Source organism: Dipteris shenzhenensis, chromosome 32 (assembly GCF_047967505.1).
Source record: "Dipteris shenzhenensis isolate YYH24624 ecotype China chromosome 32, Dip_SZ_1.0, whole genome shotgun sequence".
Classification (NCBI taxonomy): domain Eukaryota; kingdom Viridiplantae; phylum Streptophyta; class Polypodiopsida; order Gleicheniales; family Dipteridaceae; genus Dipteris; species Dipteris shenzhenensis.
The window spans coordinates 26366521-26384423 of NC_141627.1; the positions used below are offsets into that span (position 1 = coordinate 26366521).

At 43.5% G+C, this 17903-nt stretch overlaps 1 protein-coding gene and 1 pseudogene across 3 annotated transcripts in view; one reads left to right on the forward strand and one right to left on the reverse strand.

Moving 5' to 3' along the window:
• Window positions 1–17513, reverse strand: part of LOC147880521 (phenylalanyl-tRNA synthetase, putative / phenylalanine-tRNA ligase) — a 127885-nt gene extending 110372 nt beyond the window's left edge. For all 3 annotated transcript variants that reach the window (XR_015540559.1, XM_087370718.1, XM_087370717.1), the window contains exons 1-3: window positions 17128–17513; window positions 16927–17049; window positions 16749–16847 (exon numbers count right to left, since the gene is read on the reverse strand). Coding sequence is in view for 2 of the 3 variants with exons in the window: in XM_087370718.1 (XP_087226844.1) it covers window positions 16749–16847; window positions 16927–17049; window positions 17128–17301 (396 nt within the window). In the remaining variant the exon portion in view is untranslated. The remainder of the gene's footprint in view (window positions 1–16748; window positions 16848–16926; window positions 17050–17127) is intronic.
• Window positions 901–1620, forward strand: LOC147880522 (secreted RxLR effector protein 161 pseudogene; annotated as a pseudogene).
• Window positions 17514–17903: the final 390 nt, after the last annotated feature.

Genomic DNA, 17903 nt, shown 5'->3' on the forward strand with positions numbered 1-17903 from the left:
GGGACAGCAGGTTACGTACTCCTTTACCTGCGAGGACTCGTGCAAAATCTCATCATGCATCTGGGTTGTTTACTGATTATGCCTTTCAGAGCACCCGCAGTGATGAAGAACCTCTGACATTTGAGGATGCTGCAGAGGACAGAAATTGGATGGCAGCCATGAATTCAGAATATGATTCCATCATGCAAAATGAAACATGGCACTTAACTGAATTGCCTCCAGGCAAAAAGGCCATTGGTACTAAATGGGTCTACAAGATTAAGCGGAAGGCTGATGGTTCAGTAGACCGCTTCAAAGCAAGACTCGTTGCGAAAGGGTATGCTCAGCAAAAGGGTATTGATTTTGATGAAACCTTTGCCCCTACCTCTCGCATGACCACTATCAAATGCATGATCGCCATGGCAGCCCATCATGGATGGCAAGTACATCAGTTGGACATCAAAACAGCGTTCCTACATGGAGACTTGCATGAGGAGGTTTATGTTACACAGCCTCGTGGATTTGTGCAGGATGGACAGGAACACTTGGTGTGCAGGCTTCGCAAAGCTCTGTATGGCCTTAAGCAGGCACCTAGAGCTTGGTATGAAAAGATACACACATATTTGGTTGCCCAGGGATTCAGCAACAGTCCAACTGAGAGTACCCTCTATGTTAAAAGGACTCAGGATGTTTTTTTGGTCATTGTTTTATATGTTGATGACATGCTGCTCACAGGCCCCAATGAGCAAAATATTGCAGCCTTCATTTGAGATGAGTGATCTGGGCCCTTTGCATTTTTATTTGGGCATTCAGTTTATACAGCGGGATGATGGTATTGTTCTGATACAAACTAAGTACATCCAGAAGTTGCTTCAGCGGTTCTCTTTCCAAGATTGCAAGCCAGTTGCAACTCTTGTGGAGACTGGGATGAAATTCAGCATTGAAGATTCTGGGGATGCTTTTGCTCAAACATTGTACCAGCAGGCTGTGGGCTGTTTGATTTATTTATGCAATACACGGCCAGATATTCAGTTTGGGGTCTCCTTATTGACCAGATTCATGCATTGCCCAAGAACCAAGCATTGGCAGGCTGTTAAGCGGGTGTTCCGCTATTTGATCGGTACTATGCAACTTGGTTTATTCTTTCCCAAGGGGGCTGATCCACAGCTGCATGCTTTCTGTGACTCCGATTGGGCAGGATGCTTTCACACAAGAGTGTCCACTTCAGGTTTTTGCTTCTACTTTGGGCAGTCATGCATCTCTTGGTTGAGTAAGAAGCAACCCTCCGTGGCCACTTCCAGTTGTGAAGCTGAGTACAGGGCAGCTTTCACAACCACCGTTGAGTGTGTTTGGCTCAGGCGATTATTTGCTGATTTGGGTATGAGACAGGAGTCTGCTACCTCTATTATTACAGACAGTCAGAGTGCTTTGGCAGTTGTGAAGAATCCCGTCTTCCATGCTCGCACAAAGCATATTGAGGTTCATTATCATTATGTCAGAGAGAGATTGTCTGCCTCAGAAATCAGCATGATCTATGTGCCTACACATGACAATGTGGCAGATATATTCACCAAAGCATTGTCTCGTGAGAAGTTCGAAGGCTTTCGCAAGCTTCTGAACTTACTTCCTTTTGGTGATTGATATCACATTTGCCTTGTATACTGTCACCACTTCACTCCAGGGGGGTTTGTTAGCACCTATGTGTTGGGAGTGTAGGGTGACACCTTAGGTGTAGGCTCATACCTCACTTTCGGGGTTAGGGTTGCTAAATACTTCTTCCTTTTATCATCCTTGTTGGTGCAGAGACGAGACACACGAGGAGAGAGCAAGCACACAAAGCTCGAATGATTGATTCAGAAGATGTGACTAAAGTCACATCATATACATGGATAAGGTTGTGCTTGCTAAGCACACCCTGCAGGTCACATGGAAGTGTGCCTGCCAAGCTCGGGGGAAAAAACCTCCACTAGTTGGAGTAAAAAGTGCCCCGGTCGAAACTTGCTCTCTAGAGGATGTGCTTATCTCCCGCTATAGACTAATACATGCTGATGGGGATACCGCTTGGGAGATACTGGCTAGCATCACTACTTGGCAAATTTGGAGGGCTAGATGCACAGAGGCCTTAGATGGATCTTAGGTCCATCCCTCGCACAACCCGGCTAGTATTTGGGCTGACACCTTTCACACATTGATGGCTAGTTGGGCGAGCATGCAGGATTCTTCTCGGGCAGCCTCAGCCAGGAGGGTTATATTCCTTAGGGAATGGATGGGTTCCCCCTTTTCCTTAGAGACTACAGCAGGGTTGAGGTAGTACTTTCAGCCCCAACCTTGGTTTCTTTCCAGCTCATTTTGAATTTTCTGTTCCCTATTTTAGGGGGGGTCTCCTCATGTACAACATGATGTATTTCTGTTGTGAGCTTGCTCACGCGGGTATTTTTCATACTTAATAGAAGTCTTTTTCAAGGGGAAAAAAGAAAGAGAATAGATGCTTTGAAAGGTTAGAAGCTGAAGCTAGGCATGGAGATAATCAAGATCAGCAACAATTGATTGAAGTTAAAAAGAAGGGTGAGGATACAAGAGCAAGTCAGGATGAATGATAGCAAAGTGTATTTCAGAGAGTAGTGGGCAAGGAACATTGATAGACCCACTTAGGAACCTTTATGTTAATCATGAAAAAAAACCAAAATGAAATGGTACCTAATAGGGAGGTAATGAGAGCTAGGATGAAATTGTAGCAGGCCAGAGCTAAAGCTGTCCAAAACTTTGACAATTTATGTTTGGAAACTCTTTAACTTTGAGGGAAATGAAGCAGGCTGTAGATGTTATGGCTGATGGTAAGATCGCAAGGGAAAATGGACTGTGGATGTCAAAATTGCATAGATAGTGGTTTATTTGAAGGTATTGAAAAAATGAGGCCTTGATACTGCTCACTAAATTGGCTGAGATTGCTGAGAGGAAATTGAATCCTCGTTAACCCTGAACAAAGGAAATGAGAAAGCCATTGTACAAAATGTTGACAGCCAATCACATCCTCGATGGATACCATTTCCTTCCATGACTAATGATGACAAGAAAAAGCTAATTAAGGAGGGTAAATGTTTCGAATGTAAGAAACATAAACCAAGGCATCCATGGCATAAATGTCCTACTCTATTAGCCAAAATTGCCAAAACCAATTCTGTAAAAGGAAAAGGCAAAGCATCCAAGCACGAGGGTGAGGCTTCTACCTCCTCATCCCAAGACTCTATGGTGAACATAGAACCAAGAGTAAATGCTATCCATTCAGCCAACACTGGTGTATGGATGTGTGAACTGAATAGAGAGTAGACATATTCATTGTGGAGTATAGACGGAGAAAAATCCGTGTAAAGTGAAATACTAACTCTCTCGTGGAACCTCACGCTCATAATTTACTGTAGAAACACTCTCATAAGAGCTCTCTCTCTCTCTCTCTCTACACACAACTAGGGCCCAAGACAACATGTCGGGCTAGACCCCCCTGAAGGTATTTTATTTCTTGAAGAGAGAATCTGTTACAAGAGTTCAGCGTAGAGCTGCCTGATACAAAATCCAAAACGTGAATGAATGAATCATTACATGAGCTCTCAGGCTCCCCTTCTTGGCAACAAGCCACTTGTCAATTTCTAAACTACTTTCCTAATTACATGCCACTAAGGGCAACTCTGGAGTCTTCGAAGCACTTGGTCACGCGAACCACCTCTCAGAGTCTTGTTAGGCTCCCGTAGCGCTTAGGAAAATCACTCTTCCTAGTACCTGCAACAATTAATTTAAAGCGCACCACCATGGCACCCATTAATTGTTAGCGCTTTGCATGCAAATAACACACTGTGGACTAATTCTAGTCATGGTGGGCGTCCCCACTGAACACATGTGCACACATAAGAATATAAAAATATATATTTATTTATTCTCTTGTTGACCGAAGTCAACGCTCTTGATCATAATTAAGGAGCTTTGACCAAGGGTCGAGGCGCCTTAATTATAGCCCAAGTCTCTCCAACCGAAGTTGGCACAACTCTCCAACCGAAGTTGGCACATCTTGGTTAATCGTGGTTAACCCTCTTGGAGCATGCCAAGTCTCATTGACGGAAGTCAACACTCTATGACCGTAGTCAACTCTGTAGTTCTCTGGTTAACCATAGTTAACCCTCTTGGTAATAAACCAAGTCTCCCCGACTCAAGTCAGGTTTACTTGACCAGAGTCAAGTATCTTTGACCGTAGTCAATTCTTTGACCATTAAAAGAACTCTTTGACCATAATTAACATATATAAAACTCTTTAATTATGATCAAATAAATGGTCAACTGTACTTTTACATTGTGGTGACATCCCCTCGTCTTCTATTCAGTTAACCTCAACTGAAAAGCTTCCTTGTAAACATCCAAAAGCTATGGATGATCGGATAACATGTCTTCGTCCATCCACTTGGCATCTAATGCTGTATAATTCTTGTATTTTACAAGATACCTGTAAAACTCCTTGCCCTGAGGGCCTTTGCGTACAGTATGGTACACAATTTGCTCTGACTGAAGGACCTCCTCCAACTCATCCACTTCTGGTGGATCCTCTGATATTGGCTCTGTAGGCTCTGGCCCTTGGAATTTCTTTAGAAGACTCACATGGAATGCATTGTGAATCCTCCAATGCTCTGGCAATGATAACCTATATGCAACCTCATTTATTCTTTCTGTAACCCTGAAAGGACCATAGTATCTAGGAGATAACTTTGCATACACTTTCTGTTTGCCTTTAAACTTGCGGAGCCTAGCTTTTTCAAACTTCAAAAGTACCCAATCCCCTTTCTTGAGATCTAACTGTCTCCTATGCTTATCTGCAGCTCTTTTATGTTTCTCTTGAGACCTTTCGATTGCTGTCCGGACTTGGCTGTAAGCTGTCTGGAGGTCTCTCACAAACTGATCAGCTGCAAATATTTCATCCTTGGTCCTCAAGATAGGTGGCGAAATCACCTTTCCATAAATGACCTCAAAGGGGGCTTTCCCTGTAGAGCTGTGTACTGTATTATTGTAAGCAAACTCTACCAATGATAGGTACTTTTCCCAGTCTGAACCTTGGTCACCCACGTAGCATTTCAGCATATCCAATGCTGTAGAATTTGCTACTTCACTTTGACCATTTGTCTGGGGATGGAAAGAAGAAGAAAAATTCAGATTCGTCCCCATGTTATCAAATAAAGCTCTCCAGAATAGACTGGTCATTCTGGGATCTCGATCACTAACAATGGACTTAGGCATACCATGATGCTTAAAGATCTGTGCCATGAAAAGCTTAGCCATATGATCTGCCTTTATGGTTTTGCGAATCGGAATGAAATGAGCTTGCTTGCTGAATCTATCAATGATAGTCCAAATCCCATCATTCCCTGACTTTGATCTTGGCAAATCAAAAATAAAGTCCATTGTAATACTTTCCCATGGTGCCTGAGGCACGGGAAGAGGCATAAGTAGGTCAGGTGCCTTCCGTCTATCATACTTCACTTTTTGACACGTAAGGCATTCAATAACAAACTGATGTATATCTTTCCGCATCCCTGGCCAAAAGAAATACCTCTCTAGTGCTAGAGTTGTTGCTGTAATTCCTCTGTGTCCAGCATAGGGAGGTGCATGGCATTCCTCCAAAATCTTTTTCCTCATCTCCTGAGTGATGCATAGGCAATCATCTTTCATTAGATACCCATCTTTCAGGGAATAGTGACTGGTGGATTGTCCCTCCTGCATTTGCTGTAAAATCTCACCAAAATCTGCATCATTCATTTCAGCATGCATATCATTTTCTTTTTCTTTTACAAAAACCATGTACGCGGAAATTGCAGACTTTATTGCTTTACCACATGTAACATCAGATACAATGGGGATAGTCTCCCCTTTATTCCTGGCAACTAAACGCTGGTTTTTCCCCCTATGCACAAACTCCAGCACTCTTTCAAGAAGAGTCAACTTCACTGCCTTGCGATGAAACCAAGGCATTCCCAAGACTACATCATGATGTTTCAGTGGAGAAATGAAGAAGTCTTCCTGATCCACATAACTCTGTACATGAAGACGGAGCTTCCCTATCAAGGGAGTGACTGGCACAGGATTCCCACAGAACATCTGATCGGCATCCAAGGCCCTGCCCAACTCCTCCGTCTTTATTCCCAACCTCAGGGCTAGGTCCTCTGATATGAAATTATCAGTAGCCCTGGATCGAATAAAATTAGCGCTTGCTGGTCTCTGACTTTACCCCATGATAGCAGCAATTCTCGTTCTTCTGGATTTGAAACATGACCCAATATGTCAGGAATTCCTCCTGCCATTGGCTTTTGCGGTCCCCGTGGCTTCTCTGCCTCTTTTCCCTTCGAAATTGAAGGCTTTTCTGGGCACTGGGCAGCCACATGCCCCTCTTTGCCACACTTGAAGCATTTCCCATCTCTACGGAATTCAGCTATCTATTCAGGGGTGAATGGAGATTTGCCTTTATATGACTTTGAAAACTGAGTACCCCTCGGCTTCTGAGGCTGAAACCCTTTCTTTTCAACCTTGGGGTACTCTTTCTTTTCTGATTTTAAAAAATCGGTTTTCTTTCTTTCAGTACGTCCTGCATGCAAGGATAGTACAGTAGATGGATCTTGTAACAGCACAAGACTAGCTACTGAAGCTGAATGCATAAGGTCTTGAATATTCTTTGCCCCCAAAGCATTCACTACTGCCTGGATTCTTTGACTGAGACCTGCTCTCTACTTTCTCATTTGGGTTCCTTTAGAGATCTTTTTGAAAGGTGCAACCTGCAAATAAGCATCCCAAAACTTTTGGTTGTACACATCCACTGTATCTCCTGCATCCATATACATCCACTGTATCTCCTGCATCCATATGTAAACTGTCCCAATCTTGAAGAACATGATCTCTAAACTGTTTAGGCATAAACTGCTGGTAGAAGGCTTTCTTGAAATCCTTCCACTTCTTTGGGGCTGACCCATCTGTGGTCTGTGCACTCCACCATGCACTAGCTGTCGCTGTCAAGTGCAAACTGACCATTCTTAATTTGGAGGATTCTGAAAACATTTCTATACCAAATGCAGCATCAAACTGCCTGATGAACTGCAATGCTTTGTCAATATGACCATACTGTCCATTGTAGGTCATAAACATGACAGATTTACCTCCCTCTTTGAATTCCTTGGTCTCTCTGGAAGACTTACTCTTCCTGAACTTCTTGTGTTTCCTTCTTTTCCTTGATGGTTTATCTGATAAAGAAGAAGATACAGAAGTCGAACTCGAGGTAGATGGTGATGGACTAGGAGATCGGTGATGATGCCTCGATCTCTCCTGCTATGAGACCGTCCCCTATGAGATCTCTCTTTCTCTGGCTGTACACGAGAGTGTGCCTCTAGCATTGGCACGTCTTAGGCATAGCTTCTGCTTGAAACAAATGCTGAGCCCTTGGATCCTTTCTGAGATTTTCCATCTCTTGTATACGAGTGCGTACCATCTGCTCAAATTCTTGCTGAGTTTGTTGCACACTTCTCTGTCTTGGATGTACATCCCTATCTTGTGAATCCCACTGGATAGGTGATTGAGCCATTTTCTTACAACTCGTCTGAGATCTGCAAGTTTCTCACACACACACTATGTATGCAACTGATGCACGCTGCCTTCGCTTTTCAAAGAGAAAATTTACCTCAACAAGAGGTGTCTTGCATTCACAATTTAAGCCAGTACTGGGCTGTCAGCTCAAGGCATATACCCACAAAGTTGCCAAGGCATCAACAACTATATTGCCCCTTTTCTGGCTGTTGCAAAGAAAACATTCAGAATGCATCTGATTCCCTCTTTTCTCTGCCATCTGATTCCCTCTTTTCTCTGCTCAAAGGCATGCGTATTCTTTTTCTGCAAATCTCTGATTTTTCCTCTGATTTCTGCTGTTTCTGACAGTAGATACTTTCTCAGATAAGTGAAAACTGCTAGCAGAAACAGTCTCTGCAACTGTCTTTTTTTTTTTTTTTAAAGGGGTGACAGTAACCAGATGGAGTAACTGGCTGGTTACTCTAACCAAACTAACTGGTTCTGGTTTGGTTAGTCTGCAACTGGACTAACTGGACTGGTCACAGCCTAGTTATACCAACCAGACTGGTCTGGTTAGGCCAGATTAACTGGGCCAACGTTGAACTAACTAGGTACTGGTTCAACTAACCAGAGTTAACTAGCTGTGGTTAACTTAACCAGGGTTTCACTAACCACGGGTCAACCAACCAGGATTAACTGTACCAGGGTTAACTTAACCACTGGCCTGCCAGGCTGGCTGCCATGTGTCTGCTCTCTGCACATGCTTGTGCCACGTCAGCATGCCACGTGTCACTGCCACATCAGCTGGACCTGCTGGCTGCCACGTCAGCTCGCACGTGTGGTTGCCACGTGTAAGCACCACGTCACCTGCCTGCTGCTCATCTGCCACGTGTACTTCTAACTGGCACCTGGCCACATCAACGCCTATGCCACGTAAGCCTAAGGTTGAACCTTGGCTGGCTCACTAACATCGCGCGTCGCACCGATGCATCTTTGACCATAGTCAATTCTTTGACCATTAAAAGAACTCTTTGACCATAATTAACACATATAAAACTCTTTAATTATGATCAAATAAATGGTCAACTGTACTTTGACTTAGGATATCTACATTGTGGTGACAAAAGCATCTGATACGATGAATAGGCTGAAATAGAAGAGTTGGAAAAAGAGATTGAAGGTGTATAGTTTCTATAGACTAAGTAGTTCTCCATCGCAAAATCATCTATAGCCAAAGTCTATCTAGTTCAATAACACATTTGGGTGAGAGAATCGTTTTAATACTAACCGGTTTGTTGAGAATATGTTTCAGCTTATTGAGCAGGTTACTATAAAGAGATTTCGGCAGCTTGGTATTCAGAAGAGAATTCTGAGTATGAAGAGATATTGAAGAAGCACTACAGTGGTACTTCTGCATTTTAAATATTCAGCATCAAGAGGAATCAGAAGTTGAAGATGGGATTTAAGTTTTGATTCAAAAGAGATCGTGTACTGCCAAGAGAAGAATATTTGCAGATTATGAAGAGATGCAAATGCAGAAGTAAAAGAGAAGCGTACGCAAGAGAAAGAGACGAGAGAGGATCCAAAAGAGGACTTCTGCCCATTCAAGCAAGAGGGAGTGTCATGACAAGAGAAATCACTAATCCGTGATTAGTAGACATTGAAAACATTATTATATATTATACGCCAATGGTGTAACATGTATTTGTATTTATGATGGACACCGACCGATTTGTTATGGCGGTGGATCATCTTAGTAGATAGGACTAGTCGAGCTGCAGCCACTGCTTCAGACGGCATCAAATTTGGACATGTGATACTTATTCTATTAATAAAAATGTGCACACACGTGTCTAGGTCCTAGGGGCAATAGGAAAGGAAGGGTGCATTAAGGTTCATTGAATGGTAGATGCATGGGTCATAGGCTAAGGGTAGGTGTAAATGGGAAGATGGAACTTGAGTGAGCTCAAGGGACATTAATGAAAGGGTATCACCCTTTCATTGTGAATCTCACGTAGCATTCTTCATTCACATTACATTCATCCGCCATCTCTCTCCCACCTTGCATGTAGGTCGAAATAGAACCAAGTACTCTCACGAGGGCGCTCTTCCCCATTGGAGGACCAATTGGCATTCAAATTCTGCATGCATTGCACACATTTGCATTCACGAAAATGAAATTTGCCAAGACCAAGTCAAGTTTGATATGGACCCGAGACCTGATAGTAAGCCCAGTACCAGAGAGAGATCGTGTCCTGAGGAACGGCAAGCCCTATTTGAAGCTAGAAAGTGTTTCCTTTGCAAAGAGGAGGGCCATCAGGTCAAAGATTGCCCCAATCGTAGACGGAAAACAACCTATGGGAGCACAAGAAGCAAAAAAGGACAGCCACATGCGGTAGGAGATTTGTTTTCTTTTGGTAAAAAGCAGTAATATTGGTATGAATAATTGTAACAGCCAGAAATTGGAGAGTCTCCTCTTTCTAGGCTGCTTTGTTATTTGAAGGATGTTTATTCCTTGCTAGTTTTACATTGTAATTCACAGGATGATTCTTCCCTGCCAATTTTGTTGGTTTTTGTATCAGTCAGAAGATGGAGAGTCTCCAACTGTGACTAACTTTGGCTTAGGGAGCTAACCCAAGGGAAGCGACACTTCCCAGAAGTCCCTAGGTGAACACACTAGGCTAGGGGCAAGGCAAGGTTTAGAGGGGTCTTAAAGTTAGGCCCAAGGAAACCAATGTTTCATTGGTTAGAAGGGGTTAGGATTTTAATGTGAGGGGCAAACCAATGGAAAATGTGAGGGGCAAACCAATGTTCCATTGGTTTGCAAGGGTTTAGGGTTTAGGGTTTAGTTGAGCTGCTGCATCTGCCGACTGCCTCACGATCCCCAACTCTGATGCATCCATCTCCGGTACTATGAGGGAATCCTCATCGAAATCTAACAGGCCCACCTGTATGTTCCCAGTACGTGCATTGAAGTCAAAAGGAGGAGAGTGTCCCCGTGTCTGGAGAACTCCGTGATATCATCATGAATAGTCTCATATGGGATGTGCTCGTCAGTAGTGACTTCTCGTGCATAGGATGATGTGTCTAGAGGAAAGTAACATACTGCAATGAAAGTCGGCTGTGTGGACCCGAATCCACATGTGTCGTGCATGCTCCTCCTTTCGTATCATAGAAAGGAGTGGCCTCAAATATGATCTGAAAAGAACAGCCACACCTCCGGATCCTCGTACTCCACTATCCCTCCTCAGTTCCTTCCTATGGGCAGACTCCCATGTGTATCTTGTCAATGTGGGTAGACCTCTCTCTAGGCTCTCATGTGTCTCGGTGTAGAAGATTACATCTCTGTTATGGTATGTCTCCAAGAACCCCCCTGGGTCGGATCATAGGGTGCCATTACAATTCCACATTGCCATCCTCAATTTGTTTTACATACTCGCCCCATCGTTCAAACACTGCATGAGGGTGCCATTACAATTCCACACTACCATCCTCAATTTGTTTTGCATACTCGCCCCATCGTTCAAACACCATCATGTGCTGTCCCCTTCTCCTGCTGCATCTCGTACTTCTTTTTCTACCCTCTCTCGAAAGATCACCCTACCATCTCTATAAACTACCCATTTCCAGGCATTATGCATTCATACGTGGTATGTGGATTGCAGGAGCATTCTAGAGTGGTCAATAGCAAAAGTACACTCACGTGGGCACTCCTTCCACCCCATTTGGAGGGCCAATGCTTCCCAATTCATGCATCATTCTTCACACATGTGCATCCTTCGTTGATAGGCAATTTCTTTTTTTAAGAAAAAAAGGAGACCAACGACGCGCCGTGAATTGTGGGTCTTCAAAGCCCCGGCTACAGGAGCCGCCACACGTGGCCTCGTCTCATAGACTCCCCGTCGTCCCTAAGGCGCAGACTTTTGTGTAATAAGGCCTTGTGCTCCGAGGCATAGGCCGTGTGCTACGTGCAGCCCACCAGCTGCAGCCGCCTCCTCTACCTTCTGACAACCGTGACAGACTGCCCGCAAACCTCCATGGAATCCCGCGCGCCGCCATCATGAAAGCGCCGCCAACGGCACCAGTCTGTCTCTTGCCACCGCCTTTGGCCGCCACGTGTCGATGCTACCATGAGTGCAGCCGCCTCTGCCAAACTGTAGTTTGTCGGCCGCCCTGGCATTTAAGGACCATCTCTCAATTCCCCCCCCCCCCCCTCCCTCATTTCAAAAACCCCCTCCCCTTTCCCTAAGTACCTTACTTTGCCATTTCGAAAACCCCTCCCCCTTCCTCCCCTCGTATTTCCAAAAAAAAATCACCCCCCCCTCGTTATTTACCCCTTTAGAGCTAAAATAAAAACGAGGTTAGAAAATAAAATAGAAGACAGCTTTTTTTTTATTTAAAGGAAGATTATTAAGAAAGAAAAATAAGAAAAGGTTAGGAAAAAAAAGGGGGTTAGAGGAAATATCAAAGAAAATAAAAAGAATTGGGATTCAAAAACAATAAAGTAAGAGAAATAGAAAGAGAAAGACCATTTAAAAAGGGAAATGAAGTGGTGATAAAGGAGGAGGCAACATTGGACAATGAGGTAGTGGTGACGTTATGGGAAGGGCAAAGAAGTAATTTGTACGATATAGAACTTATGAGAACATAAAATCAAGGAGTACCATAGATGAAGCGTGGTCGCTTCACAATTAGCAAGGAGGGGATTGCTACAAAACACTACTATTTTTAAAAAAAACACAAGGAAAGAGATCGTGAATCCTAGAAGAAGGAGACATAACAAGTGATGTATCAACTTGGAGGAGTAACCAATTGCATGGTGAACGAATTTGGAGTAGCTAGAGGAAACTCGAATGAAGGCTACAAAAGTGACTCGTCATCTAGAAAAGAATGGAATACACAATTGCATGGTGATGACAAGGGTCAAACGATTGACCTACTTAAACTCAAGATGAGCATTTAGGATAAAGAATGAATTAATAATGCATTTGCATGTAGGACAATGAAGTAGTAGATGCATTTGCATGTAGGATCATACACTAGAAATAGGAAAAACTCAAGAATTGAGCACATGCACAATTATTACCTTAGAAATGTACACAATGGTACCGTACAAAGACGTTGGGCAAGCTGGGCTTTGGAAGACATCCATGGTGCCAAGAGTCTTGAAGTTGGAGTACTTGAGATGGTTAAGTCGTTATCTTAGGTTGGGTTGGTTGATGAGCCAAGGTAGTACTTGGGCTCTTCCCAAGCAAGAGGGTGCTATACATGGCCATAAGTTTGGTAACCTTAAATTGGACTAGGATAGTTAAGTTGAAATCTTAAGAAGTTAGGACATTTAAAAGAATGATTCATTTGGAATTATCACTCGAAGGGTCCATAGTCCTACCTAGGTGTTGGACTAGGCGGTGGATTTTTTAGCACTTAGTAAGGTCTGGTGACCTTAGAGAGATCTCAAGTAATTGGTACGGTCTATAATGAGTACTCAAGCAAGATCTAGTGATCTTGATCTTGTAAGTTAGGCCTATCTTGTAAGTTTTGGGTCTGATCAACCTAAAACTAATGGTTCCAAACTGGTCACTTGGAACTTGGACCAATGCATGCCTATGAGAGAGAGAGATTAGGAAATGGTATCTTATTGGAAAGGAAAAGAAGAACGGATCTGGATTACTACTAGCCCTAATGGATAAAGTTAAATTAGTCTTTGTAGGAATGTCCAAAGCAAAGGAGTACAACACAACATGAAAGATAAGTACTATGTCTTTCTTATTGATTTATTTGGAAATTTGATTTAAAGGAACATACTAACGTTGGACTTGTTTGGCATGAGTACTAGACATGAAAATGAAACATTGAAGATGTTGTATGGAAGTTTATGCAGGAATCTAATGAGTGCTAAAGACCATGAAAACAAAGAAGAATACCTAGTAGATGAGGACATCTATGTCCCAAGCAAGAGGACATGTCACGACATGATTTTGTAGTCTAGAATGTATTAGGCTAGCATGATCAAACGTAATAATTAGAAGGTAGGCTAAGTAGGTTTAAATGGCTAAATGCCATATGGATAATGTATTGGATATGTTAATTGATATGGAATAAAGGGCGCACTCACACATGTAGGTCCTAGGATAGGAATGGGTAGGAATGCATAAATGGTAGGCATAAAAGAGTCATAGCCTAAGGGTAGAATAATGGGGTATGCCCAAGGGATGGATCCCAAGAGGCATGAGAGGTTGTGACCTCTCGTATGCATGGAATGTGTGCATGAGGCATTATGCATTTATATGTGGTATGTGGATTGCAGGAGCATTCTAGAGTGGTCAATAGCAAAAGTACACTCACGCGGGCAATCCTTCCACCCCATTTGGAGGGCCAATGCTTCCCAATTTATGCATCATTCACACATGTGCATCCTCCAACCGGTATGTGACAGAATGCTTGGGGCTGATGGCAAGCTTGATGGCACCAATTATCCCATGTGTTCATACATGATGGGACATGTTTTGGTTGCCAAGAATCTATGGCATATTGTTTCAGGTTCTGAGGCCAAGCCCACACATAGTGCCACTTCTAGTGCTGCACCTACTACCTCTGGTTCTTCTCAAGGTAATGGGTCTTCAGGTGACGGTTCTAATGCTACTTCCAGAACACCTGCACCTCCTGCTACAAGTATTTTTCCTCCTACACACGAGCAGATTCAGTGGGATGGTAGTGATGCCAAAGCACATGCCTTGATTGCTCTTTCAGTGAAACGGGTTATTATCCGTCATATCCGGTCTTGCATGACAGCTAAGCAAGCATGGGATCAGCTTGCATCTCTATAACAAGTGCGGAATGAGGCGAGGGTTGCCTATCTCTGCACGCAGTTGAAAGACTTAAAGAGGGTTGTAACATGGATGCCTATCTCACTAATGTGATGGATTTGAAAGAGTAGTTGGCCAACATTGATGAGATTATGCCTGATTATCAGCTTGTTTCTAATACCCTTGATGGGTTGCCTGATTCATATCAAGGTTTCGCTACTACATTGAGGTTGGTTGCAGGGGGTGATGCCAATCATTTCTCATTTGACCAACTGGTTGCTCTTCTTCTTCAGGAGAGCAAAGTCGTGCGAATCACAATGCTTCTATGGCTAGTGATCAAGCATTTGTTGTCCATCACTAACACAAAGGTAAAAGCAAGGGTTCAGCTGGAAAACCCTCTCATTCCCATGCTGATCATTCACATGGTTCCTCTTCTTCAGGGGATAATAAAAAGAAGAAGAGATGTAATTATTGCAGGAAACCTGGGCATGATATTTCTGAATGCAGGAAGTGCATAGCATCTGAAAAGAAAAAGAAAGAGTATGGTCTTGCAGTCTCTCGTTCTTCTAGTGCAGAAGATCAACATGAGTCCACTAATTTTGCACAAGACCAGCATTGGACTTTCTTGGTTACATGTCAGTACAATCCTGATGTTCATGATGCTTATATGGCAGTTTCAGAAGTTCATGATGCCTGGTTTTTTTATAATGGTGCTAGCAAGCACATCACTTCCTGCCCAAAGTTATTCAGCTCATTAGAGCATACATCTCAAGGGGGCAGTGTCACATGTGCCAAATTGCCAATAATGCATCCTATACCGTGAAAGGTATTGGGCAAGTTGCTCTTACTTCAGTCTCTAGTGGTATTGTTACTCTAGAGCATGTGCTTTATGTTCCAGGCATTTGTAAGCACCTCATTTCTATTTCAGCCATTGCTACATGTGGCTTTCAGGTTCTTTTTTACGGTGTTAGGTGTGTAGTGTATGATGCTACACATGCCTTTACCGTGGTTTTGACTGGCATATTGACTAAAGGTCTTTATAGACTTGATGCTTATGACAAATGTTTGGATGATGATGGTGTTACTTTAGAATTTGACTGACTCATTTGGTTTTTACAAATTAGAACATCTCAAAGAACTTGGCCTTCAATCTTCATACTTCTTGTCGTAATTTGTTGGTACATATTAAGAAAATAGGTCTCAACTGATTAAGGCTAAAAAGAAAAACAAGAATTGGTCCTTACATCATACCTTTCAAACATTAGCACCCTTGGAAATGAAACCTCGGTGGCAATTCTATAACTCTCCTACTTTGCTACGTATGAGAGATGAGCAACTCCCTTCTTTGGCCTCCCAAGCAAGGCGGTCTTTGTCTTCCCTACACTCCCTTACAACTCTTTTCTGCACACATTCTTGCTCTAACTAAAGTTGAATGACTTGTTTAACAATGCCTCCATGACCATTTAGTGGGGAAAGACAACTACTTTTGAGCCTTGCAGGCACCCGAAGGCTATTAAGGATCTAGGTTGTCCTCCTGAAGCATGTCGACAACATGCAATACTTGGGTCCACTAGATCTCTTGAACCTTCCATTCAAGCTCAAGGAGGGGAGGAGAACGCCTGAAGAGGCTACCCTCGGTAGGCAAGACACTTGTGTCCTCTTACGTCCACGCTAAACCCTCATTGCTGCTCCTCGCGATCTCAAGAAAAAATTTTAAAGATCGGATATCAATTTTGCAAACATAGAGGCTAAGAGCTTCTCTCACAAGCCAGTCTGTAATAATTGACTTCATGCAAAAGCGTGAAGACGAGAATACACGTGTGCATGCATCAGACCTCATTGCAAAACCTTAAGTACGCTACCTTAGGCCTTGATAAATCACCAATACACAAAAAATATATCCAAGCCTCACGAACTTGATACAACTGGTTGATCCTCAGAGAAGAGGCTGAAGAGCTGGGGGGGGAGCTGGCTGGAGAGGAAGAGCTAGGGTGGACAGAAGTCCTGATCCACAGGTAGCTGGAGATGCTATTAGAGGCTGGAGCTGTGGAGAGAAAACTACAGAAGGCTGCTGCTGTTGGCAGCCCTTTCGGCATATGCTCATGGGCCTATAGACACCCGTGACACCTAAGGAAGACCCAAAGGCCCCCCTCAACCCCGGGCCTAAGTGGGTTCCCTTCAACCCTGGACTCCATCCAAAATATCAACTCAACAAACAGTGAAAGACGAATTGGCCGATCATTGATCTTCGAGGTTCTTTCCAGGCTAACGAGGGGTTTAGTCAACTTGCAAACCGATTTCGAATTGTCCTAAAAGACATTTAACGGCACAATCCCATATCGACCCTTATATAAACGTTTTCTTGATAAGAGTACCGACCTTCCTCTTAATACAAGATGGATTTTTTTCGAACTGAAGCCATTTGTTTTTCATGGCGTTTTGCCTGCCGATAGCAAACATCTCTTTACCCATCCTCGCCTGCAGTAAAAAAATTACAGATCTGTTAAGATCGCATGTAGCGTGAATTAACTCAAGTTTAAAAAATCCAGCCACTCACCTCCAATACATTCGGATCGATTCCCTCTGGCGGCACGGCCTCGAACAATTGGACCTCGGGAGAACCCGATTCCGCATACTTCTCACCCTCTTCAGTGAGGACCCAAGTCTCCTTCTTGATATCCTAGTGAAAGAGCAGAATCGTGAGGATGGTTGCCAATGCGGCCACGGGTTAACAGAAGAGAAAAATACAAAAGGGTACCTGTGCGTCGACAAGGCAGAATCCGTGGAGGCTTCTGATGACATTAAGAAGTTCTCCATGGTCGATATGAGAAGAGATGGCAAAGTCTTCAGAGTTAGGAATTTCTGGATGAGACTGGAGGTAGCCAAGGAGACGGTCCTCTACAGACAACTCGGGAGCCTGTTGGCTCCCCATTTCAGAACTGAGACACAGTCTGTCTCTCGCTCTCTTCTCCACAGCAATGTAAGAGTATATCTATTCACAAAAGTTGCTCTCTCTCTCTCTCTCTCACTCTCAGGTGGTTTAGCATGGGTTTATCATTCCTTTCTTAGTAGCACTTCCCTCTTTTTACATCCTTGGTCTTCAAGAAAAAGGAAGGGCGTGCACAGAAAGCAACCGTGCATACTTTTTTTTGAACACACCCACTCTACACTCACGCACCCGAGGTCCTATCGAGGGGCACCCCGCCCTGTACCGGTGGTGAGCAATGGGTCCAACTCACACGCACCCAACCCCAAGCTACGACTCCTCTTGAACTTATGACCTCTCTTGAACTTATGACCTGAGGGTTGGTAGCCCAACACTCAAACCACTAGGCCCAAGCCTTGGAGGCACAGTCGTACATACTTTGTAACAAAGGAAAATTTGTAGCAATGATCATGCAAGGAAAGAAATCTTGTGAGAGTAGCTTATCTCAGCAAAATTGCATTACCAATGATTGTGCAAGGAAAGCAATCTTGTAGAGTAGCTTATCTCAACAAAATTGCATTAGCAAAGGCTCTCGTGCCTACCTTCAC